General features: G+C 37.2%; 1 protein-coding gene across 2 annotated transcripts; it reads right to left on the reverse strand.

Annotated features, from left to right (window-relative positions):
- Positions 1-261: 261 nt before the first annotated feature.
- LOC107673418 (nuclear receptor ROR-beta-like) lies at positions 262-27594 on the reverse strand. 2 transcript variants are annotated; one of them, XM_016467004.1, is made up of 10 exons: positions 27377-27594; positions 9233-9318; positions 7803-7944; positions 7251-7670; positions 7011-7132; positions 5239-5371; positions 5002-5109; positions 4288-4398; positions 3980-4092; positions 262-3859 (listed from the first exon to the last, which is right to left on the reverse strand). In XM_016467004.1, the coding sequence occupies exons 1-10, from the start codon at positions 27381-27383 to the stop codon at positions 3701-3703; spliced, it is 1401 nt and encodes a 466-aa protein (XP_016322490.1). In that variant the 5' UTR covers positions 27384-27594; the 3' UTR covers positions 262-3700. The 2 variants fall into 2 exon arrangements, with proteins under 2 accessions (XP_016322490.1, XP_016322489.1); XM_016467003.1 differs by lacking the exon at positions 27377-27594 and adding an exon at positions 10859-10961.
- Between the last annotated feature and the right edge of the window lie 276 nt (positions 27595-27870).

Consider the following 27870-nt stretch of genomic DNA (forward strand, 5'->3'; position numbering starts at 1 on the left):
GGTCAAAATTATCGATTTTTCTTTTATGCCCAAAATCATTAGGATATTAAGTAAAGATCATGTTCCATGAAGATATTTAGTAAATTTTCTACCGTAAATGTATCAAAACCTAATTTTTGGTTAGTAATAGGCTATGCATTGCTAAGAACTTCATTTGGTTTTCAAGATTTTCAAATAGTTGTATCTCGGCCAAATCGTGTCCTATCATAACAAACCATACATCAATGGAAAGCTGATGTATAAATCTCAATTAAAAAAAAAAAAACCCTTATGGCTGGTTTTGTGGTCCAGGGTCACATTTGTAAGGGTCGAAACATACTCAAAGTACGCATGCGCAGACGCAAGCACTGCCAACGTGAGCTCTTGCGTTGGTCTAGCGGCGATAACAAACCTCACGAGGGCGATAAAGTTACATTCAGATGTCTCTGACAGAAACCCAGATGTTACTATTCAGGTAAGTTGTAATAAACAGACTTTAACTAACGGTTAACTAACTGTCCCACATAACAGAATTTGTCCTCAAAGAAAAATTCCCGCCATAACGCCTCGTGCGCAACAAGCTTGCGTCCGCGTTCACGCACTCGCGTAAAGTATGTTTTGACCTTAAATGCCTTTGTATTATTTTATTCCTTCACAGTAAGAAATACTTTGTGCTTATGTCTGTGTCCGCGAACAGAATGAACAGGGTGTGTTGTGTTCCGTCAACACCAACCCAGAAACATTCAGAATAAAACGAGCCCGAGCCCAACTCCACGCCCTCCCCATTGCCCACCCTTCATCATCAACACATACAAAACACAAAAGCCCAAAGGTTTCATTATTATGAACCGGCATGCAAGAATAACTAACTGAACAATAGGCTAATAATAATAGAATTATAATAAAATTAAAATAATCTTAGAATGCAAAGATGACTGTAGTAAATGCTTCCAGTTATTGCTACAGTACCTAACAGTGTTCTCATATAGATACAAATTCCTCTCGCCCTCAATTCACAGTCTAATACAAAAAAAAGCCTTCATCATAAGTTTAAAATGATTTCTGACTGAATCCATTTTCTGTAATGAGCATAGAAATAGATAGAGAGCAGCTTATTCATGCTCCGTATAAATAGTCTAACTTACATAAAATCCATTTCATTTCAGGAGATGCTTAATAATTACAACGTTTTAATTTGGAGCACAGGCACCGTTGCTAGTACACTGCTGCACATTGATATTTACAGAGAGAGAGAGAGAGAGAGAGCTGTTTGCTGGGATGTGCAACAAGCGATGCAGTGCAGCGAGGCCTGTTCTGCAGTCGAGCTTGTTTCACCTCTCAACGATGGGTATACGCTTTATATACACACCCACACACACACCAAAGCCTTGTCTGGGTTGGTTTTGTATGTGAAGAAACCGCTGTGATTGTATTTTATTCCCTAATAATGTCCATATTTTTTTTAAATAGTACTCTCTTTCTATCGAAAACATTAAAAGAGGAGTCCCTGAGATGGGTGCCAGGAAAAAAACTGCACCCAGAAATGATTGTCTTGAACAGGAAACTGACACTGAAGGAATTGGAAAAATTCCCTAAAATTGGGCTGAGAGCGTTTGGTTCAGTAGGAGGACTTGAACAGGTGGCATGATTGCTTCTCAGCAGACTACATTTGTGCATGTATTAAATACCAATACCATCTGTAGTTATTAATCCTTCATTGTTAAGTGCTTTCAAGTGCATTTCAAAATATAAATGCATCAAGACGTACTAAAAATTCACTGATCGGTATAACCGCATGTCAACTCCTAGCTTGTGTGTTTGTGTTCTTTCCTTCATAAGAAACTGACATATGGCTTTACATCCTGTGAGTACAGGTCAAGAGAAGAGGGAAAAGCGCTCTCAGTGTCTTCACCTGGTGGTATGAGGTGGTACTTTACAAGATTTACCTTGGACCGAAAGGGTCCAAACCCAAACTGCCCTCATAGAACTACTAGTCTTCCTACTGTAGCTGCATTTTGTTGTTCTATACTGCAATATGAGTAGTCAAGATGACTGTCATTTCCTAATTGCATTAAGATTTGTATAAACAGTGGATTACAGCAAGTTAAGGATGCTCAGCAATATTGACTTACAGGAAACTTCTAAGTGGTTGTTTAAGAATGACTGTCTAAGAATGTCGTATTTAAACCTGCTTTGCTAAAATTGTTTCGTAACCAGGTAAACTCCAAGGCAATCACCTAATCAGAACGATATTCCTTTTTTATTTTGTAAATGTAGCACTTTGTGTTGAAAAAGTTTATAAATAAATAAAATAAATACATAAATAAGAACATGAAAAATATAAATTTCCGTTTATTCACTAGGAACTTAATTTATATAGGAATTACGATTTGATTGTGATCTTTCAGGATTAGTTCCAAATCATGATTTAAAAAATCCAATGGAATGTCTGAAATATTTTTTTTTTTAAATAAGTCAATGTTCCAATTGATCGCTTAAATTCCATGACTGTTTTCTTTGAAAAACGTCATTTTTGGTATTGACTGATTTTTATCTTGAATTATGCATTGCCAAAAACACAGACAACTTTAATGAATTGATGTTGAAAATAAGGATGAGTGCTTTACATTTAGCATAAGGTTAAGAATACCACAGACCCAGCCTGACCTAGGCATGTAATGACATAATAGACATTATTGCTAAAGTCAGAGAATAGTCTATGAATGTGGCAGAAAAGAGTTGAGTTTGACTTATCAGTGGCAGTAAATGATCATGTACTAGTGATTTATGTCTTCCCAGACAGACGGCTGCAGCTCAACTACACTAGTGCTATATTAGTTTTGGCAGTGTGGCAGTAAAAACAGCATTTTGAAGCAGTTCTGAGGGCTTTCCATAAAGTCACATTTGACCGGATTGTTTTTCAGCAGTTACAGAAAATGTTATTGCAACTATGACTGACAAGATGGTAATCAGCCATACAATTTTTTTGTAAAATATATATCTCTATACTTTTGTATGGAAAAGTATCCATTATCAATTATTTTTCCACTTCAAAAATCCTTAGTTGTAGGATTAATGTTGTGGTGCCGTTTATACATATCTACATAGCCCAGACAAGGCTTTTAAACGTGGCCACTAATTTAGTAACTAATTTAGTCCCCCATTAACCTTATACCAGTTTCAACTTCACATATTCTGTACAGGTAAAACTACAAAACAAATACGAAAAATTACATAGACAAGGTACGGGCCTTTCAGACCACTGTTGTTTTTAAATTATGTCTAAAATATTAACAGAACAAGATTTAATACTGGAATACCGCTTTGTACTAGAGAAAGACTACATTATCATTTTGAATGCACTCCCCACCTTCTCATTTCAATATAACAATATTTTGTAAAAAGAAAAGAGAAAAAAAGAGAGAGCGAGAAAAGTCAAAACAACAAATTAACTTACCCAATTTAAAGACGGCTTAAATTGTCCTAAAGTCTGTACATTTCTGGTCAAACGGAAGGCGCCTTTTGCTGCTGGCGCATATATACATTCTTATGACTGTACCGGTGAAATTGAATTGGATTTTTGAAGTGCAGGACATTCCTAGAGTTTCTTTTTTGTTGTGGCGGCAAAATCTGCGGATGCTGCGACACAGTGCTCATCCTCTGCAACACCTTCGGTTATTGAATGAACGAGTATGCGAAGTGTGCGTGTGAACGTGTGCGGTCATTTGGGCATGATGCCAGCGACATCGGGATTGAAAAGCTCCTTATAGAGGGGGGGAAACAGCATGTTAACTGTCTCTGGGTGGAGCTGCTGGAAGGCCTGAAGCTCCTCTGTGTGGAGAGTGCACAGAGCCGACAGCATGGGGATCCGGCTAATCAGCTGCAGAACGGGGTATAGAGGAATAAGGGTCACATGATAAAACAGCAATCTATTTGAGTTACATCAGTCAGGTGATCAGTCCCTGTTTGAACTGTGTCACGGTCACTTGAGACGTCCTACCTTGGCCAGCGCGTCCTCGTCCAGATGGTTCTTTTGCATGATGTGCTGCAGGGCAAAGTAGATTTTCTCTTGTAGCTTCTGCACTTTCCTGGGCTCCATTAACCACGGCCGGTCTAGAAATGCAAGAGAATCATCTTTTAATATCTGCTGGTGTGAAAACACTGCAGGAATGCTGAGAAATCTGTTGTAGGCTGTGTAGGACTCAGACTATAGTTTCATTAAATAAACATACTAGATGTTGATTTGGCCACATTAATACTCAATGAACACATCTTTATGTTCTAACTAAGATACTGTTGAGGCCTGACCTGTAGAAATGAGCACTGCAGCAGAAAACAGGGCGATCTCCTCTTCCGTTAACTGCAGTGAACACAGACTCTTGGCAAAGTCAAACACTGCACTGACCAGGTCGTCACAGCCTGCAAGAGGTAAATACAGTATATCAGATTGCATGCTGAAATTATCACTAATAATTTACAATTAATGCAGTTTTATTAAAAGGTTAATTCACCCAAAATATAAAAATTCTGTAATTAATTACTCACCTGCACTACCATGTTCAAGGCCCAGAAAGGTAGTAAGGACATCATTAAAATAGTCCATGTGACACTAGTGGTTCAACCTTAATTTTATGAAGCTACGAAAATACTTGTTGTGTGCAAAGAAAACTAAAATAACAACTTTATTTAACAATTTCTTCTCTTCCGTGTCAGTCTTCGACATGCGTTCACGAAAGTACCACGACGCATGTGTGATGTCACATGGACTATTTTAACGATGTCCTTACTACCTTTCTGGGCCTTTAACGTGTCAGTTGTGTTGCTGTCTATGCAGGGTCAGAAAGCTCTCGGATTTCATCAAAAATATCTTAATTTGTGTTGAGGCGGAGTAATTAATGACAGAATTTACATTTTTGGGTGAACTAACCCTTTAACATGATGTTCAACTATTTTTATTTCATGTACATTTTGTAAATGATACAGAAAATATAATATAAATGAGACAATAGGAAGTAGTTGTACCTAGAGCTTTAAATATCTGCATGCCTCCATATTTCCCCTCAAACAGAACAGTGTTGTTGAGCGGGTTGAATGCCCGGCACATTCTGACCAGCACTACTTCCAGACAACCTGAGTATGTGAGAAAAGTGTTAAGCAGGCCAATCATAATCAGTAGCAATATGGTGTGTATATGTACAGTTGGTCATTCTGTTTTATAGTGTGGATCCACAAACGAGTTTGGCAGAGGCTGTTCCTCACCTGATTTGAGTAGTAATATCTGGTCATTCTGGCAAAGCTCCATGAAGCCAGTGATGCGCTTTGCAAACTCTACCACATACTGAATGGCATGAGTTATCTGTAAAGCACACTGCTGCCACAAAACGTCCCGTGTCTGAAACACACACATAAGCCTCATGCATAAGCTTGTCATCTGTGACGTGTTCAGGATAAATTCTTGCATGCTTCTGGGAAACATTTTTTTCTCTGTTAATAATTGCAGTAATTGAGCTTTTTTGGATGCATTGAAAATATTTGAATTATTATCATTATTGTCTAATCACATTCAAAAATATTTAAAGAAATCACAAATATCACTAGGGATCAAAAGTTTAAAGTCAGGACATATTGCTTTTGAAAGAAGTCTTCTATGCTCACCAAGGCTGCGTTTATTTGATAAAAAACACAGTAAAACAGTAATATTGTGAAATATAATTACAATTTAAAAAAACATTAACTTTTTTTTTTATATATTTTAAAATGTAATTTATTCCTGGAATGGAAAAGCAGAATTTTCAGTAGCCAGTAGATTTTTTAGATTTCAGTAGATTTCTGATCCTTCAGGAATCATTCTAATCATTCTATTATTCTGCTGATTTGGTGCTCATTAAACATTTTTTTTATTATTATTATCAGTGTATCAATGAAAACTGTGATACATTTTTTCAGGATTCTTTGATGAACAGAATGTTCAAAAGAACATTATTTATTTAATAGTTTTTTTTGTCTTTACTAGGACTTTTGATCAATTTAATGCAACTTTGCTGAATAAAAAGTGTTAATATATTTAAAAAAAATGGAGTTGAAATAAAACAGTTTCCCTGAATTAATGTAGACCTCTCTCTTCTGTAGAGTACACTCTGACTCTTTAATTTACTTTTAAAAAGTAATGATTGAAATTTTCAGTACTCATGAAAAATTGCGACAAAAAAGGCAGAATTTGTAGTTTCCCATTTATGAAACATCCTTTCAGAGCACACAGAATACTGAAAATGTGATATCAGCAAATTGCTTTTGTGAGCTCTGCAATTCTCTCCCTGTATAGCGAATCTTCATAGGCACTATTTCAAAGGGCTTCTCGGTAATTACCCATAATCCATTTGACACAGGCAAATGAAGAGGGCTTGTAGTACGCCTGGCACCCTCCCCTATTGTGCTTTGAGTGTTCGTTAGCTAAATCTGTTAGCTCTCTGGCTTTCTCTTTTTCTCCGTATCAGTGCGAAAGCTGGATAGGATCAGCTCCAGGGGGCTGAGATACTCTAATGAACTCTGATCTCAAGCGTGCAATCTGACTTTTAAGAGGGAACGAAGTACAGAGTTAAAGGGTGAGAGATGAGAGAGTCAGCAGCAGGTGTAAAAGCATGTAAATGAATGAACGACTTGGCGTTGTGAGTGAGATTCAGGGACAGAGGAAGTGTTTAAAGTCCCCATGAAATCAAAATTCAAGTTTTTTGGGTGTTAGTATCACTATGTTAGTCTTAAGGTTATCTATAAGGCAGTGTGCTCCAAAACAGTGACAAAATTCGCATTTAGAAGATATAAGCATTCAAAGCTTGCAGTTCGTCACTTCCGCCAAAAGAACGCTATTGGCTATTTTAAAAAGGGGCGGGCTGCTTGATATGTCACGCCCTGTCTTCCTGTTTTGGTTAAAATGATGTCAACACATAGAGTAACGCTGCGTGTTTCTAAGCATTTCAGGGGACCTTTAAGCATGTAAACTGAGCTCTTTGCTCCTTAAGGGAGTGACCTCGCACCTTGCTTTGGTACATCTTGACCTCTTCATAGGAGTGCGTCTGCCAGGCTAGCTGCTGAAGCTCCTCCGCTGTGTACTGACACGTCTCCAGGTGGGACTTTATGATGTTCTGTGCAATTCGGTCTGGTAAAGAGAAAATCAGAATATACAGTAGGACCACTGTTTCTTGCAACCAAGGTAAATATGTTTGGTAGAAAGCATTTTAAATATATACCCATGAACCATGAACTTTATTCCGTACCTAATTCCCCCATAGACACTCCAGGTGCTAGTTGGCTTTCTTGATAGGAGCCGTAGGTGAAAAGGTTGGAAACAGGGGTGAAATCGTAAATGGGTTCCTGTTTGATCTGCTTCAATCCAGTCATGTCCAGTCCTGACTGATCCGGGCTGGCCTGCGTGGAATCCATGCCGTAGTAGCCACCGGGAGCGCCGTTCGGCTGACCCTTGGGCATGTCTATGACGTGACCGTTGGCGTACGTCCCCCCAATCTCGTGGTTGAGGGTGCTGAGGCCGTTGGTGAGGCTGGAGGAGTAAACACGGGCGAGGGCCTCCGCTTCGCCCGTCTGTTGCTGCCGCTGCTCCTGCAGCCTCTGCTGGTGTTTCTGAACCTCTGCGTACAAAGAGTCCCTCTGCTTCTTGGACATGCGGCCAAACTTAACAGCTGATATGGGGGAGGGTGAAAGAAAATGAATGAGATTAGTGCAGGTTTAAAGCGATCAATAACATCAATCCAGCTTGTTGACAAGCAGCTGATTAGTTGTTCGTTTGTAAGAAAGAATATGACATCGCTTACCATCCCGGGACATGCCCAGAGCCAGGCACTTTTGGAGCCGACAGTGCTGGCAGCGGTTGCGGTTTGTTCGGTCGATCAGGCAGTTGCGCTGACGGGGACAAGAGTAGGACGCATTGTTCTGTTGACTGCGCCTGAAGAAACCCTACAGTGGACACAACAACAGAAAATTTAGATATGTAACATGCAGAAATATCAGTCACTGGGGTGGCACCATATCAAAAGGTACTAATTTGTACACTTTAGGTACTTATGTATGTACTTTTAAAGTACATACATAAGGTACATATTAGTACCTTATTAAGGTAAAAATGTACCATCTAGGGCTAAATCAGGTACAAAGATGTACCTTTTGGCTTTTGTACCTTAGGGTACTGCCCCAGTAACAGCTTTGTACTTTTTTTCTGAGAATGAACCTATTCTGTCTAGAATGAAAACAGTATATAGTCTTTAGTCTTTGGAATACCTTACCTCATGGGAGTTGCTAGGCCAGTTTTAGGGGGGCTATAGCCCCCCCTAAAATGACTACTCAGCCCCCCTAAAATTTTGCGATTAGCTCCATAAACTGTACACAAATTTGTGATCGCCTCAGTCCCCTTTAAATTTCATATGAAAACGGCGGCAGACTTCGATCGGCTCCTCCCCGTCTTTCAGCGCGTTCTTCAATCCGCACTGCAGACTGCGGCGGCGCAGAACGATAAACAGAGGACAAGGTGTGTGTTTATCGATAGATTGTTATAATATCTGCATCTGTGCAGTTCTGTCATAAATCCAGTTTACAAAATATCATGGGGGAGCAATCGGTTCCCCATCTACTGTAGGCTAAGTTTTCACTGCGTTAACCCCTCATCACACCACAGCTATTTCCTCCAGCGAAAATTAAGCACATATGAACGCACACTTTATAAAACGATCATGTTGCCATTTTCATTTGAAAATGTAACTTTCAATATAATACATGTTCCAGTGCATGTGGCAAAGAGGTTTGCATACTTGAACATTTGTAATAGTTGTAGTGTTTCAATTTTTTAAAATAATTTTTTTAAGATTAGCTTATTTTGATTAAAAAGGTTTTGTGTATTATTGTGCATTGTTTTCTTTTCATTTATTATTTATGTATTTTATTATGTGTAATGTGTCCTTGAATGATTTGAAAAGTGCCCATAAATAAAATGAATTATTATTATTATTATAAATGAAAAAAATAATATTAATATAATCTGTCATTGTTAATCATTCATTCTATGAAATCAGGTCGTAATATTGAACATTTAAACTGCATTGGATAACTTTATCTTGTTTTAAGAATGCTTACATAGCTTTCCTCCAAAACAAAGTATTGATTTGTTTTTTTTGCTAACGTCCATGAATGGCTGGAACACCTGGATGATGACTTATAAATGCACCGAATAAACCGCACATCTTTCACTGACCTTACAGCCTTCACATGTGATGACTCCATAGTGGATGCCTGATGACTTGTCTCCACAGATTTTGCATGGTATGACTTCAATTTGGGCTGAAAACAGACAGAAATGAACAAAAATACAATTATGTTACCATATGCCTTTATTTGCCTGATGAAGACTGTGGGATGCACATCAGGGCACCTCTCAGGTGACACAATGGCCACCTTGACTCAAAGAGTGTTGTTGCTTTTAGAGTAGATGTACCCTTAAAATTTGTGTCAAGACACTTTGACATTTTGTAATGTGTGGTTCTTTCAAGACAGAAAGAGAAACATTAGACCAGCCGAGAGATGTAAGTCAAGGTCCAAACCCCTTGATGCATTTCTCTCAGGTTCACCAAAATGGGTTCTCACCTGTGCTTTTGTCAAAATGTTCTTCTTCCATTATCCATTTGAAGCATAATGCTTGAGAGATTTCCTTGATGAAAATAACCTTGCACATGTACAAGGCAAAGGCAGAAGCAAGCTACACACTGAATTACGTAACCAGAATATGGCAAGTTGTTTAATGAGGAACCAAATACAAATACATGGCCGTGAGGCTCAGCTCCAACCTTCCCTTCTCTTGCTCGTGTCACTAGGAAATGTAAAAGAAAAGATAAAAGGAGACGAAAACCTTTGAGAGAGAGAGAAAGAGAGTGAGGGAGAGGAAGACAGTGAGAGAAACCCATCTCCCTGCTGAGACGGCATACTCACAATAAAGAGATTAGCCACCCAATCTAATCCTAAATTATTTCTACACATGCTTGTTCCCCTGCTCAACTGGCTTATCTGATGCAGCAATTCTCAATTAATCTTTCCTCACTCAAACGCAAACTCACATTTGCTTATAATGACATAAAAATGTACAAAAAATAACAAATGCAACATTTCTTATACTGTTATGGGTAATTTTATTCTTGTACATTTGCATGTAGATTTTGTTTTCTTTAGGACCACAGGAACAAGCAATTAGTCCAAGCAGCTTGCTAATTAAACAAATACAAATGCAACAGCAGTCTCAGAAGCAATTCCAATATAGTTTAGAAGCAGAAGAACTGCTAAGAGAGTTCCATGCAAGATCCATCACTCACAATACAACTTACCAAAACTGACCACAATATTAAAAAAGTCATATAATGTCAATCATGAGTTTCATGATCTAAGATTTAACCGCAATATTAGTTTATACGCATTTATGCTTTACATTAAATCAATTAAACATACAAAATACGCATCTGAGGTATGACTCCAGATTAAAAAACGGTTACATTTTTCATATATATATGTACAACAATTTTGCATAATTTTTTACAAAATGTTACATTTGTGAGTTGATTTTATTTCCATTTCTGCACAGTTTACAGGAAATTGACTTAAATAATAAGATAATAGATAAAAACAAATGAAATCAAGCAATAAATGAATGTTTGTAAAAATTACAAAATACATAAAGCACAACTGCTATTTTTGCCAGCCAAATTCATTATTAAGAACAGCAGTTCTTCATAAAAGAGCTTAAATGAAATTATATTGTACTTGCTTGAATGTGAAGTGATATTTTAACTGCAAAACAAACTAAGACCCCTTTAAACCAGAAATGTCCTCTTACCTACAATATCTGTCTTCATTTTCAGACAGAAGCACTGTAGACGCAAACACACACCTGACTCGAGACCGCAGTGTGAAGCTCAGAGGTTTGAAAGTGTGAGTGCATCTCTAGTTATGTGTGTGCGCTGCTAATCTGACTGTGAGAATAAAAAACTCAGACAGGCTGACTTGAGTATATATTATACGCTGACCAGTATGTATCTTGTATTATCATACTGTGAATATGCATACACATGATTTATGAATATGTGAATATTTGCTTTTGTGAAATTTGTGCAACATTTATTAATATATGAAAAATTTAATGTACACACATAAACACACACACTGTGGGCAATATAATGGGATTAACACACACACATATACATTAACTAGTGCTGCTTGGTTAAGCTGTGGCTGGTCTGGGCCGTAGCTCTTCCTGTCTCTGTCTAGCACACTAGACTTAAGCCACAGTGTCTGTGGGTTTGGTGGTTATGGGGGTGGGTGTTTGCCCTCAATGACCCTCAGCTACAGGGACCACAAGCAAGGTCGTTCCCATGACAATGTCACCTTGAATTGACTTGAAATGTGAAGCAGGATTGGCAATAGGGGTTATGCGCAACAGACTTCCATATTCTGTTAAATGGGTCTTGTCGCTTCCGGTTCAAGCATTTTGCATATGCTTCGTTAAATATGAAGCTGTTACTCAAGATGCCTTCAAAGTAGATACAAAAATGATCACAACCAATGTCCATCACATATCAGGATTGATATCTAAAAGTTGTTTTTTATTTTTTTATTCTTTTCACTAACATTTACATATAAAAATAGAATAAAACATCAACAATAAAAACTAGTTTAACTGATTACCTTAAAAGTCCATAGATATATCGCCGCTATTTAATACGTCTCTTAATACGTTCTCCGACAAGCGGAAGCGATTTTTTCCGGGTTTGGTCAGGTGACGTTCTACGCTCGACATTGTAGCTAAAATTTTTTGTGTTCTAATGGGATAGGTTAATTGTGCAGCCATAGACCAATGGTGGGAAATTATAAAACAACTACAAAAAATACCTCAGTAAATATATTTTTAATACATTTCAATGTCTTTTTGGCAAATTGATTTGCTACCTTTTACTTTTTTGCGGTAGGCTAACCGAGACTTGTCATAGCATATTTTTGCTCTTTTGTTGGTTTTGATTGCTTCTATTGTCCTCATTTGTAAGTCGCTTTGGATAAAAGCATCTGCTAAATGACTAAATGTACTATTTTTAATGATAGATAGATGGATGGATGTGGTTACTGACAGCATGCCACAAAAATATTCCTATATGGATAACTGCCTTTACCTGTTTTGCATCAAAACTGAAACCATTATGCTTAACAGTAACTTATGAATGCTCCTGAGTGTTTTCATTTTACTTCATTAGAATGAGTTATGCACACTTTTAGGGCTCCTCAGAACAATTAATTATTCTGTAATCACTGCATTTCATCTTGAGGCACTAATATTATCATCTGCGGGGACACAGTAAGACATGTGAAAATAGTTATTCAAAAAGAAAAACTAGCACACTCTGTCCTTGCTTTTTAAGGCCAAATAATACAGAATGGTGTTTTCAGCAGTGTAAAATGCTCTGGTACTTAAATCTTCAGGCTATGTGTGTGGTAACAAGGACTGTGAGTTCTTCGCCATTGGCCCCAGACTCCGAACACTGGACTGGTTCCTCTCGTGACCCACTTTGACCAGTGCCAAAGCCAAACTGTGTTGTAAATAAGTCTTTTAACCTTAAACTGCACACAAAAGCTGTGAAGTTATTTATAGCCCTCTAAAAGCAGGGCGCTGGATTGCTAGGCCACAGCAGTATTGACCATCGATAAAATATGCCATGCTGCGTGTGTTTATGTCGTGTTAGAATTAGTTTAGTTACTGTTATCAAGTCAAAATTTGAATCGCCGAATGCATTATAGAAGTTGAGAAATAAATTCCGTTCACGTGTGTTTAATAAATGGTTTGTGGGTTGAGTATGAGTGTGTTTGGGTCTGAAAGAATATATTGGATGTGTCTGTTTGTGTGAGAATGGCCACAGGGCCTGTGTGCGTAGACCTGTCATATGAAATAAGGAGACGTCCGTGTCTGTGTCACTGTTGCCAGGACGACCACAGCCTCCCTGGGTTTGTGGGTAGGAGGCCTGTATAGTCTGCCTGTCAGAGCAATCATCCACACCACCATGACATTCCAACAGGACATGATGTCATCGCCATCCCTACCAATACAACGACGCTGCCCATTTGTCATTGTGGCACCTATACTGATTTGACTTCCTTAAGGGATTAAAAACCTAAAAGGATGAGATTAAATATGTAAATAGAAAAACCTAGAGGGATGTTAGCGACGGATTTAACTACCACTTTAGATTTTGAACATCTTAGTGTTGCTAAAACCATTAGAGATTTGCAAATTTGTTTTCTGTTTAACTACACCAAGACGTGTGCATTTTGCATCTGTCGAAAAGCATCAGAACCAAGGAATAAGAATTAGCGTACACGTTATACATTCATAAACGACGCACAAAAATGAGCATGTGGTTGTTCTCGCAGGCTCCTTGCCCCTGTCCGCTGTTACGCATAAGGGTTAGGCCTATCAGAGAGTTACGTAAGAGAGGGAGTGCAGTGCTGGCGATTCCATGGTTAAGAGGAGCTCAGCCCTGCAGGCTTAGCCGAGGACAGACGGGAGCTGCGGAATACCGCACATGCTAGCCTCACAGTTTAGCTGCACACAAGTTACTGAGTGGAAACTAAACACATAAATATTGCATAAATAATGTTTATACTGCACATATGAGAGAGTGTGTGATTTAAGGAGTAGTTTACCCAAAAAATGAAAGTTCTGCCATTATTAACTCACCCTCATTATTCAAAACGTACCATGTTTTTATATACATATGTGAAATGACATAAAAGCACTGTAAGAGTAGCATAAATGTAGTCCATATGGGATGCAATGAATTAATGATCAATTAATTGCCATTAATCATTTAAACAATAGCACTTTTGAGATACGTGTGGCTCATGCGCAAAACACAAGTTTCTAAGCTTTAAATTGACACCTATCTTGTGTTGGTAAAGCAAGAGGTTGTCAAGTAACATGACAGAAACTTAGCAGCGGCCCCATATTGGGTTTAAGAGGTTAAGGTTTACAATTAAATGATTAGTGGAAAATAAATACTAAAATGTATTTGAAATACATTTATACTAAATATACTACAAATTAGGGCTGCACGATTATGACAAAAATCATAATTGTCGATTTTTAAGCGTGCAGAATATCATAAGTGGACTTTGAACGATTACGTAATTGTGGCATCCATAATAGTAATCGCGATTAGAAATTTGATTAATTGTGCAGCCTTACTACAACTACAATTAAATGTTTATGTGCTTAATAAAAATACCCTGCAATTGTACTGTTGGTATACTAAACTGGTGTACTTAACGTTTGCTAAATTGGAACAACTAATTTTTGTACTTAATGCACTTTAATTGTGAGGAAGTGGTGCTGAAGTCCAACTAAAGATATAGTGAAGTATATTTGATTGTGCTAAAGTGGAACTATTGCAAGTATACTTCAGGTACACTTTAAATATCTTGCATTTAAAGATCGATAATATTCAAAATCATACATTAATATTAACATTAAAACACATTTTAGGCTTAATATTAAGAAATGTACATTGTGCACAAGTAGTACTCCAAATAAGTTGGTTTATAATTTTTATATCAGTAAGTCTCAAGTGATACGTCAGTAAATATGTTGATTTGAACTTAGGATGAAATAAATGTATTTTAAATCTATAACTTTTTTACTAGGGTATATTCAAGACTTTTGAGGACATATGATGATAACAAAAGTCTTTATTCATGGATAATTTCCTGTCTTTACAATTTTGTATGGCTTCAGTTTCAAATGTAGTGTATGAATCATACAGAGCATTTTTATGATATTTTGGTGCTTTTACGGTGATTGTGGAGCCGGACACTAATTCACTTTCATTATATGAAGAAGATAGTCAGGATGTTATTCAAATATTCAATTTTTACTCTGTTCAACAGAAGAAAGTAAGTCATATGGATTTGTAACAACATTAGGGTGAGTAAATAATGACAGAATTTATTCATTTATATTTTATTATTGCTAACTAGTCCTTTAATTTGTGTGTGAGCGAAAAAAGAGCCACACACACACACACACGGATTGTATAATTGATTCCTAATGATATGAAGCTCTTTTCTGTCCCAGGAGTAGTTCCCTCTCTCTCTAAATAGTTCTTTAATTAGCTTCATTAAAGTGGATATGAGCACCCCTGCAACTTAATTTATTAAAACGCATGCACACCCGTACACGCTGGAGAACACCAATAAATATTTGGTATCGATAGCAGTTGTCTGGGTGACAGATGCGTACCAACATGACCTACAATGCGATAATGTTGTAATTCATAATTTAAATGATAACATCATCACTTGTGCTTTCTCCTAATAATGTGATGGATATATAACTTCAGAGTAACGCACCAACAGCTTCCTTCTGATTTCTACCCGTGTGTGGTACTATTTTATATGTATTAGTTTGATAAGATGATGATGATATTTGGCAGTTGCCTCAATGATACCCGCAAACCTTGTTTGCAGCATTCCTTCAGGTGAATATACTGACAATGTCGCCGTCTTTTAATTTTAGCCTGCAGATGCAGCCCTCTACGGACACCTTGGCAATTGAATCGCCATTGGCTAGTAAATTTTTTTGTTTACTCGCCAGACTGATAAAAAAAAAAAAAAATTATATATATACAGTGGGTACGGAAAGTATTCAGACCCCCTTAAATTTTTCACTCTTTGTTATATTGCAGCCATTTGCTAAAATCATTTAAGTTAATTTTTTTTCCTCATTAATGTACACACAGCACCCCATATTGACAGAAAAACACAGAATCGTTGACATTTTTGCAGATTTATTAAAAAAGAAAAACTGAAATATCACATGGTCCTAAGTATTCAGACCCTTTGCTCAGTATTTAGTAGAAGCATCCTTTTGATCTAATACAGCCATGAGTCTTTTTGGGAAAGATTTTAACCCTTTCGCACATGAGTTTAAAATATTCTAGCTGAGCCCCGAGCGCGAGTTTTTTTTTTAGGCGACCATTATTTTAGAATGTATTGCCTCAAGCACAACAGCGACAAAGCGACATGCTCCCATTCATTTTCAATGGAGAGCTGGCGACTTCCGGCGACACGAGCGAGCTTTTATTATAACTAGAATTAAATGGTTAGAAAAAGGGGAAAAAAATACAAAATATTTTTTTGGCCTCGAAAAAAGAAACTGTGATTTTGCCTCAATTTCGAAATTAGTGATTAACAACAAAGTAGTAGATAATTCCTCAGTTATTTCAAACTATGTTGCTCAGTTTTTTAGTAATTTGTATTCTCCCATATCAGCTACTTCCAACATTGATACTTTTTTAAATAGCTTGGTGAGTGATACCAAAAAAATAGACCAGAACTTTCAGAATATTTGTGATAAAGAAATAGACATAGAAGAGTTGAGAGAATGCATTAACTTATTAAAGAATAACAAATCTCCAGGCAACGACGGGCTAACCGGTGAATTTTATAAGACTTTTTCTAGTCTTATTGTTAGTATTTGTTGAAGCTATACAAAATGGTGAATTGCCTGTTTCATTAAACCAAGGAATTATGATTCCCAAACCTAATAAAGACAAGTTATTCATTGAAAATTGGAGGCCTATTAGTTTATTAAATAATGACAGTAAATTGTTTCGTCTCGAGTGCAGTAGAAGACTGAAGCAAGGTTTAGAAAAAATAATTGATATAGAACAGTCTGGGTTTGTGCAAGGCCGTCATATCAGGAATAATATTAGACTAGTCTTAGATATGATTGATTATAATCACTTTATTGAGGATGATAGTTTTATTTTATTTATTGATTTCTATAAAGCATTTGATACGGTGATTCATAATTTTATTTTCAAAGTTATTAAATTGTTTGGTTTTGGAGATATGTTTTTGAAAGCAGTTCAAACACTGTATTGTGGGTGTAATAGTTCTGTCGAACTCGCTCATGGTACCTCACAAAGATTTGATATTCATCATGGCATTAGGCAAGGATGCCCTCTCTCTCCTTTTTTATTTTTGTTAGTCACTCAGGTTTTAGCATCGCATATAAAAAGGAATCAATTTAATGGTATCACAGCTTTAGGTGTACAGTTTAAACTTAGCCAGTTTGCTGATGACACTACAGTGTTTTTGAAAAACAAATTTGAAGTACCAAAAATAATTAGATATATTGAGGAATTCACTGGTGTTTCAGGCCTTAAAATATCATACTTGGTTCAAGGAAGGTATTCTTTTAGTAAGGCAGTTAGTAAATTCCCATGGGTACTTGTTGTCGTATACTGAATTTCTTCCGAAATTCCAGTTACCAGTTAAACCAAGAGAATTTGCTATTGTTTTTGATGCAATTCCAAAGAGTGTGATGTTACTTTTAAAAAACTGTATCTCAGGAGAAATCAGCATGGTTAATCCTTTTGGTAACGTCGCATATGCGAGTGATTTACTCGCAATGTAGAGGGTTGAGATGGAAGGCCATTTGAAGTCTTTGTTGTAAATCTTGAGTGTATGCATATGATAAAATGTTGTTTTGTCATCTGGCATCAGGCCCAATGATATTCCAAAGCCTTGTTGGGATATGCTAAACAGTGATACTAATACATCGTGTAGGTGGGAGATTATCTTCAGCACTCACACTTGTGAGCATGTCGACAATCCATGTTTCTTTCATACAGACAAACATTAGAGGACGCGATCGCACTCGAAATGCTTGAGATTGTCCATCGCAGACGAATGTGCATGCGTATTTGAAGGTCTAGGAGTGAGCTGGGGTGAGAGGGTCGGTGTAATGGCAGCTTGTCAACATTAGGTGGCACATTGTCCAGATTGACAGTGGCCTAAGGGGTAGTGGTTGCAGAGGGCAGCCTGCGACAGCATGTGGTGTTCATCCATGTTTTACATCATTTCCTTCAGGGAAGGACTCTGAGATGAAGGCCCTGGGCACTTACTAAACAGCTTTCACTGTCAGCAAAATTAGCATTCTGATTCAACATTGATCCCACTGTGTATTGCTACAAAAATAATTAGGACAATTCCACAGGGAAATCCACTTTTATTCCACTTTTTCACCACTCGGTCCTTTAAAATATTTAGATGTAAGTATCTGACCACCTGCATTATCTTTAACTAAAAAGCACTATAAAGTCTTCAAGAGACCAGCTTCTCTACGTTCAGCCGAACAGCCGAACCACCCACTACATCCGTATGAAACTCCTACAGCATAACTAATCTTACGGACAGTCTCTTGGCTCATTGATATAATCCTTGACATGAAATCCTTAGCATTCGGGTTCTAGTAAGTTATGTAAATGAGCTAATTATTATTAGCATATATTGTTTTGAAACCCGGTTTGTAATGATCCATCCAAATGCATTTGCTCTGCATGTCCATAGACTAACATATAGTAATTGGGTTTTGCGGTACATTTCAGGTCATTTTGGTGAAGCCATCTGTGCCACCTGCTCACACTGTAGACTTTTTTAGTCTGCTCTGTGTAACGCTGTGCTTTCTATGCTCGTATAGGCTAATTTTATCACTGACCTTCAGATGCCTCTTTGACAGCCTCTTTTATGTTATGTCAAACAAAGACGGTTGCAATAATACCTAATAATAATACCTTTACCCCACTCAGTTATTACAGTTAACAGAAACTAAACATAAAACCATATTTTTTTTTACTTGAAATAAAATACACATAGAACTAAAATAAAATATATAAGTATTTATTTTTTTTAAAGTTTAACTTCATGTACTACAATAGCTAATCAAACAATTACATAGCAAAAACACAAAACAAAATTAGTAAACCAAAATGAAAGATCAAAATGAAAATGGAAAATATAAAAAATGTATTAAAATTATTTTAAAATATTAAATATTAATAAAAACTATAATAGTATCTCAATTATACTAAAATAATACTAACCCCACTACATTGGCTGTCTGTGCATCTGTATACGTGTGTGAGAAAGTGTAAGTGCTCCCTACTGTATGTGCCACAGTTTGCTGGGATTTTATCTCTAATGCAGAATATGTGTGTGTTGATGAGGCTGCAGGCATTTCCCCATTGGCTTGTCATCAGCTGTGCCAGACTCCGGCATCTTTGATCTGAGATGTGATTGGCCGCCTCAATGAGGCTACAGAAGGGGACACGCTGGCACAAATCCAACATCTGAATAATATAAAACAACATATATCTGACATTACAGAATACATGTGCTGTGTGTTCAACCAGTCACTGTATACTGCAATACTGAAGCTCATTATTGCAAATCGTTATTGTTTCAGAGTAATTATTAGGGAAATATAGCAGTAAACCATCTACCCTATCATTCAAAAGTTTTTTTATGTTTTTGAAAGTCTCTTGTCCTCAATAAGGCTGCATTTATAAGATACAATAAAAACAGTGATATTGTAGAACATTATTACAATATAAAGTAATTACTCCATTACTCCAGTCTTCAGCATCACATGATCCTTCAGAAATCATTCTCATATGCTGAACGGTAAAAAGATTACATTTCTGTGTATAGCCTTGGTAGACATCAAGAAATATGAGGCTTTTTTTCATTCACAAATCAAAATTTTAACTTTCCTTAACAAATTACACTCTGTAGCAACCCTGAAATAAACAAAATGTTGAATTAGCAGTGCTTGTACTGTACTTAAAAGACATTTAATCAAAATGTAATCATTTTGTCATCTCCGCTTCCACTAAACATTCACAAACCAAGAAACCAACTTTCCACAGGTTCTCAAACATCATGACAAAAAAATAAAGATTAATTTACACATGTAATTTTTGATTCTTTCTTACACGTTGTGTGTAAACATGAGAAAAACAAACAAACAAAAAGCACTCTGTTCCCAGTATTTCATATACTAATATTTCATGTTTTGGGAACAATTTGTAATACAAAAAAAGGGTAATGGTGCTATAACTTGGCAGAGTTTCATAGCAATATCTCATATTTTATTGGAATATTATTTTGTTTTTAGCCTATTCACCTGTTGTGTCTCCCTAAGAGGTGAAAAACACATGCACTAATATAGTGAGATAAAGCAAAGAACCCCTACTAGCAAACAACACAGAGACTCATGACCACCCATGATTTTATCGCTGTCAGTGTGAACAGTTGCATCTTTTACCTCAAAGACAAAACTGAATTGCTTGAACCCAGAAAAAAAGAAAAAGGATTAAGAAACTGTGTGGAAGTCAATGGACTCGTGCTCCATCAGTCTGACCTTCATGACCTGCCCGCCCTCCACCAACACAGCCTCATTGACCTCATCAACCTTTGAACTTTCTTTAATTCACTGACTGTGTGTATGTCTGCGTGTGCAAAGCTGGAATGAATGAGTGTTTTCACTCTAATAAGCCATCAGCAAGACATGACACAAAATACTTTAGTAGTCTCAGTCTATATATATATGTATATATAGTCATATGTATGCCTAGTGAGCTACAGTATACTGTAGTACGCAGAGGCTTCGTAAAGCAAGGTTTGTCACTGTGACCCAATGGGTTGTGTGTGTATGTGTATTTGTGTGTGTAAACTGTTAAAGTGGGTTAGTAAGTCACTCAGCCTAAGGGTAGCATAGCCGTGACATATCTGGGTGTTTGGACAGTGTCCTCTCTCACTCTTCCCTCTTCAGAATTACATAATTCTACATGACTGGTCAAAGGAAGTAAATATGGATACACTGTAATGCTGAAGAAACAAATGTAGACAAGGAGGTTATCAAATTGAATGCATTAGAAAGCATATACTGTGAAAAATATTTTGTTGGGTAACTTCATGCTTCTTGTGGTATTTTTTGAAATGAACAAGTGTTATTCAGAAATAGCACAAGTAATATTCTCTTTTGAATTAGAATATTATTTTTATTTTTTTTTATAAAAACCCATGGTAATTATTTGAACGCCTCCCACATCTAACATGCATCTGTACTTATATATTTATTGGTTTGGGACAGCAAACATTTTTTTGTAACACATTACATGTGTATGGAAACGTCTGGTGCTTTCAACAGCTAAATATAGATTTATATTTATAGTTATAAATTGGCCTGATATTAATCAAAATGCCTGTTCTATCGTAGTGTGCGTGTGTGTGTGTGTGTGTGTGTGTGTTCCGCATGCCTCTTTACAGCTTTCCTCTCAGGACGGGATGGTAATAGCTCGCCTTAGGCCACAATTTAATTCCATGTAACGAGGTCCTTCCCCAAAGTGGCCCCAGGAGCCCCTCTCTGAAAGAAGCAAATTGATCACAATCTAAAGGCCTCTCTTCACCTGAGAGCACAGTGTCTCTGTCTCTCTCTGTCTCGCTCATCTCCTTTGATCACTCCCATCTCAGTATCCTTATCTGTCTTAAGCTTTCTCTAAGATCATTCTTGCTCTTCATCTAAATCTCTTTTAAGGGCCTCTGCTTCAAAAGCTCGCACAAATAGTACTTCTGTTATGCACCTTTTTGTTCGACATTTCCTCTCAATGCCGTTCCTAAAGTAATTTTCCTAGAGGATTCCTAAAACAGATATAATCATGTTAGCATGCTTTAAAAATCTGCTTCAAAGAGTTCGCTGTGTACGAGTCTGTATGCAGTCAAGACCCTTTAAACACAGAGGAGGACCGTGAAGGTGCAATGGATCTGAGCTAATGAGATTTCTGTGTATATAAACTGAAGTTTAAAAGTCGCTGAAAATACTAGATTTAAAAAAAATGGAAATGAATAAGAAATATTTAAGACTTTGTACAAACAGGTTGTTAATTAAATGAGTAAATTTGATTGGCATCGATCAAGAGACTTTTTGTGCAGATGGTCAAATGTTCTTGCTTCCACTGACGCACAAGATGCTCTTCAGATCATTTCAGAAATCATGTTGGAGAACATGATCTTCAGGTTTTACACAAACTTGTGAGACAATCAGAGGAAAAAAATGTAGAAGTACTTTTTAAAATTGAATTTATCACAAATTATGCCGATAACAATAAGTAATTAAATATTTTGAGTTAAATAAGGGGGATAAAGCATTTGCACTAGTAGTCTCTGACTTTTGGACCCCACTATAAGTGTGTTTTCTATGGACCCTGTTGTGGACATGTCAGTATTGACATGTATGACAAAACAAGTCTGTGCAAACAGATTTTCTGATGCAACTGAAACTGAAAGAAGTGGAAACTACCTGTGAGCAGTGGGCACACGACCCATACACCACACAGGAGAAAGAGAGAGAGAGAGCTATACTCTAGATCCGATTTCAGAGTTACATAACTATGTGTTTTAATTCTTTCTAAAGCATGAGACAAAGTTTCTCTTTCCTCCGTGCCTGAGGTGGAACAGTAAGCCTATTAAGCTTAGTAAGTTCTTTTCTGGACACTATATATCACACCGAATCTGACTTTTGGACAAAACCAGCATGATTTTAAAAAACTTACAGACAAAAAAGACAATGAAATTCATACTGTAAGTTTAGCATCCAACATCATTGTCATGTTGAAGAATGGTCTCCAGTGATGTCAGCTCCCCTCCTGCACCATATCAAAAGCCCCAGGTGCCACTTTCCAAAGCGCACATTACTGAATGAATGAACACCTAGCGAAGGGTGAGACCAGTCGAAGAGAACTAATAAATCTGACGCGCAATGCCACTGCTGCAATACCGCAGGGAGGGCAAAATGCAAACATTAAACGGACATGTTTAGCCTTACAGTTCAGCCTCTCTCGTGCACACTCAACCATCTCAAACAAGGGCTCAGCAAACAGATGACACACTCTAGTCCACACATTCTCAGTCGATACTCAAGAAAGGTGCGTTCACAAAAACACCACAGGGGACAAAAGCCGACACGCTCACTCAGAAATAGATGTCAAGACATCTGGTTGACGTTATGTAGTCAGCTAGAAGGAAAACTCAGATCTACAATTACGCTGCATCCAGAATTCATTATTTAATGTGTAAAGGCCCATAAAACTGAGTGGAGAATAATGAACACAACATACTAAATGGATTAGGTTTGTGCTGGCTGTGCAACTCCGTTTCTGCCTCACTTTAGGGGATTACATCTCTCGGTTTTCTTTGCGTAATCTTTCACAGGTTACGCAAGTACAAGCCATTAGTCAGCAAAGCAAAAAGAAAAAAAAAACTAGCAGCTACAACAAACAACTGACCAGATGATATTAGTACCGATACAAACCTAGGCTTCAAAAGTGAAAGATCAGATAGACTCTGCCTTGCAGTTTCACGGTTATATGTATATCAAGACTTTATTGTCTTTTTAATTCATTGAAAAAACCGGATGTAGCAGCAGCGGCTGGTTATTGCTAGTTTTACCTAGTTATTGTTGGCCTACTGCCTGGTTAAGAGATTTGCAATGCGTAATCCATGTCTGCGATGTGGTCATGTGTATGGTGTCAGTCAAACAAACAATGATGTGTTTATTGATCCGCCCCCGAACTGTAATATAAAAAAACACACTTAAATGAAAAAAAAAAAATACTTTGGTAAGCAATATATTTACACACATACACTGATGGGATTTATCAAATGGATCCTCTGCTTTACACAACTATAATATCTATATACACGGTTTATGTTAGTTTACAGTCGGAATAAAACTCTCATGGTTGAGCAGGTCATGCATATTGATCCTGCTCTTCTGCGAGCTGAGCCACGCAACGTCAAGCAGGTCGATGGAGAGATGGCCTCTCACTCTGGAAGCCAATGTGATGCTAAAAGCTATTGGCATTGGGCATTGCGTAACTGTCTATCGTTGTGTCTGTGGCTCAGAGTTTCAGGGGTGCAGCAAGGACTGAAATGAGCATGGACAAAGCAATGCAGCTCAGAGACATTTGTGGAAATTATGGCCGGATATGAAATAAACACAGGCCAGATATGTTTCTTTGCTGTTCTTTAAAGACAAACAACCAAAACGGGGGTCAAGCAATCAAGAAGTGTTGTGTATGTGTGCGCGTGTACGAATGCAGTTTGAACGTGATCTGCGTGTGACAGAGTTGTGGGAAAACTAACACCAGCCCTGAAGCAGCACTGTGCACTGTAATGGAGAAGACAAGGTTTGGAGCGGATGCAGAGCTAGGGTTACTAGATTGGGTACCACAGTCCATCAGATATATGCATTGGAAGACACTGCAAGTCCATCTCTGATCAATGAAGCAACCTGATAAATGTTTTGACCAATAGGGCACATCTATGTGTACACAAATGACACCCTGTAACACACAAACAACAACCTAACTAGTGCACTAGTAAAGCCAGTCAGCAAAAACACTTTTAGTATCATTTTCTACCTCTTATAAATATATATTTTGTACAATTAATATTTAATATTCACAAACCCAGCAATAAGTAATAATTATAATAATTTATAATTTATGCATTTAGCAGACGCTTTTATCCAAAGCGACTTACAGTGCATTCAGGCTATACATTTTTTTACCAGTATGTGTGTTCCCTGGGAATCGAACCCACGACTTTTTGCGCTGCTAACGCAATGCTCTACCACTGAGCCACAGGAACAAAATATGAAGTAAATATGAAACAAAATATATTCATTTCATATTTTTAAAAATCATAGATGTTCCCAATACTTAAAAGGGTAGTTCCTCTAAAATCATATTTTTATCATAGCATATACCATATGACTTTATTAATTCCATGAAAGATGATGTTGAGTAGAATAACAGCCTCGGTCACCATACTTTGTCTTGATTGAAAAGATTCAATGAAACTGAATGGTGACTAAGACTGTCATAACATCTCTTTTAGTGAACCACCAAAGAAAAAAACGTCATTTAGATTTGAAACTATACATAAATGTGAGTAAATGATGACAATTTCTATTTGGTTTGGTGAACTGGCCCTTTAAGAAAAACTTTCTGTTGTGCATGTCCATTATCAGCTTAAAAGTGGAATCAACAAACACATACATTAATTATAAACATGTATGTGTTGTATTTAACACCCACCATTAACTAGAAATTATTAATAACTATATTTTATTTTTACTGGCCTATCTAAATCAACAATTGGTGAAAGATTTAGGCTATTTTATTTTTCTCATTACATCGAGTAAAATGTTTCTCTGCCACCGAACCACACAAAATATAGAGTAAATATAAAAAGCAAAATTTATAATGATTAAAAAACCTTTAAACGGATTAATTCCGTAACTAATTAAAACAAATAATAGCAATTGCTTCCGTTGTAGAAGATTTTCAGGGATCTTAATTCAATATAATACATCTAGAAGATTTTCAGGGATCTTAATTCAATATAATACATATAATTATGCCTATAAATAAGACGACATTATTCTACAATTATTATTTAAAGAGACTATGGGTAGTAACTGTGGGTTAAAAGCTGCAGTGAAAGAACTGAGTGAACTATTTAAAACTTGAAGACCCTGCATATATGGAAAGAATCTGTTCAAGACCTAGAAATATACATGACAGCTATTGATCATTCTATATATGGTAAGAAACACCTGTCTAAAAATACAACAATACATATATGGAATTATGTAACCAGCTCCGGGCATATATATATCTGTGTAGAAAAGACATTCGGGAGTTGCCTTTGCAAACCATAACTCGGCTTTGTTGTTTGATCAATAAAGTCTACTGGCTTCAAAACCTCTTTAGCAATTTCTTTTGAACAAGGAAAATTCCACAACACCGTCCTGTCGATGACATAAAAAAGACAAGAAGGCTGTAATCTAGTCTAAAAATTCTATATCTGGTTCATGTTCCTAAAAAGATGTCCATGCAAACTTCAAAAGTAATTGGACATTTTACAAGACCGTAAGTAGATTGCATTTCTATATCTGATTAGCTCACGAAGTTTGATTGTTATTTGAAAAGGCCCGCACTATAGGCTGATGTCAGTGTCGGAGAGTCAGGCTCGGTGAGAGGCCCCTGATACTGATGTGATTCTTTCTGACACGGTCCTCTGGGGCACAGAAAGAGAAGCAGAGAGGTGCTCTGGGGGCGTGACACAGAGATGGAGAACTGAGTTTTTGGTGTTTCCCATGCAGGCACGCGCACTAAACTTATTTCTTTCCAACGAAAAGGCGAAAAAGACAGCTGCCTAGACCCTTACAGATGAGACAGCCTACTTAAAAGTCGGCATATAAAAAATCAGAATGTGTTTTTTTTTCTTCGTGTAATGTGCTGTATTTGTTTAGATATTTTACTATGAAACGAAAATGGCTTAAAAAACGAAAACAGCAGAAGATTGCTTACAATATAAATACATATATTTGAAACAATCAGTTGTCTATCAAAAAATGACTTTAATCCACATTTGAATTAACAGTTCAACATCTTTATTTATTTATTTTTAGTCTAATAATCAAATTTCAATGCCATGATAAAGACCTGGCCGTGAACTGTATATTTTATACATGAACATGATTTTAAAGATTTTTTAAATGTAACTTAGAAAAGGTAGGCTTATAATTAAAAATATTTCATATTATCATCCACAATCTAAAAGAGGAATTAAAACATCTTTATAGCATAATTCTATAGCAAATATAACAGAGCATTAGTATGTTACACTTTAAAACATGAACTCCGACATAAACTAAAGCGTTCTGACTGATAAGCCACGTTATTTTTTACACTTTTATTACTGAAACATGTTTGCATTTTTAAACAAAAAGTCTACAAACACTTCTGCTTTTGCACGCGTGTGTTACTGGACTCGCGCGGACTGCTGCTGCACTTCGACACTTTCAGCGCGCAGCGGCGCCTGACTGACGGAAATGGGTCAGTAGAACGCACACTAACTCCACTCTACCCACACCGTGGTGGTCTGCTTTAAAACACTACCCACGTTACTTAAATAACTAAATGGAAAAAAAAAATAACACGGGTAAGTTTTGGTGCAACTGTTTCCTCTGCTAATCTTCTAATCTGTAACTGTCTAAAAAGCCCAAGACTCAAAGTAAGATACTCAGTGTTAAGTCTTCATAGGCACATAAATAAAATCCACTCTTTAGAAAAGTCGGAGTAAAGTTGTCTCTGTCTCCATAAACACGAGACTGGGAATGATGTGCGGTTTATTTCTCTTTTAGGGTCTTCTGCTCCCATGAATATGAAACACAGCTGACCAAAAACAGAGTTTTTTTTTTATCCACATACACATTAATCTGACAAATTTCTGTATCATAGACCGCGTATGAACCACTTGACTTCGGTATGACTTTACGAAACAGACAGTACCAGGGATGATGGACAAACTGTGGGGACAGGACTGTGGGACGAGAATGAAAAAAAACACCCTATACTTGATTATTCAAATGAGCTGTCACAAACAGTTGTATTCCTACCTCGCATAGTGGTGGCGACTCGCTCCCGAACGCTTCAGTCATGAAGTAACAAACATAAACCAGAGTAAAAAAACAAAATCCTCGGTGTTGAAGTTTGGTCTCGTCAAAGCGGGAGACTACTGTGCAAAACCATTCCAGAGGTGCGTGAAGCGGTGCTCGGACTCTTCAGTTGTGCGGTAAGGCCAGCACGCGGGGTTTCACATGACACCTGCGAGCGCGTATACCCACCGGAGGTTTTCACTGCCTCCGCGAGCGCACGGGAGAGCGCGCAGCAGGCTACGGCAGCCCGGATTGGACCGACACTTTCCGCTCCGCCCACTTTCTAGCGTCTTCAACGGGATTAAGCAGAGACTGACACTGTGCGGTCTGCGCGCACGCCAGCGCAACGCGCACAGACATTTTGATCCATTTTCAAAAGAAAATATTTCAAAACCTTCTTCTCGTAACTATCATATTATTAACTTTTATGTTTTTTTCCCCCCTTTAATAGATTG

This window comes from Sinocyclocheilus anshuiensis, unplaced genomic scaffold (assembly GCF_001515605.1).
Source record: "Sinocyclocheilus anshuiensis isolate Anshui unplaced genomic scaffold, SAMN03320099.WGS_v1.1 scaffold508, whole genome shotgun sequence".
Classification (NCBI taxonomy): domain Eukaryota; kingdom Metazoa; phylum Chordata; class Actinopteri; order Cypriniformes; family Cyprinidae; genus Sinocyclocheilus; species Sinocyclocheilus anshuiensis.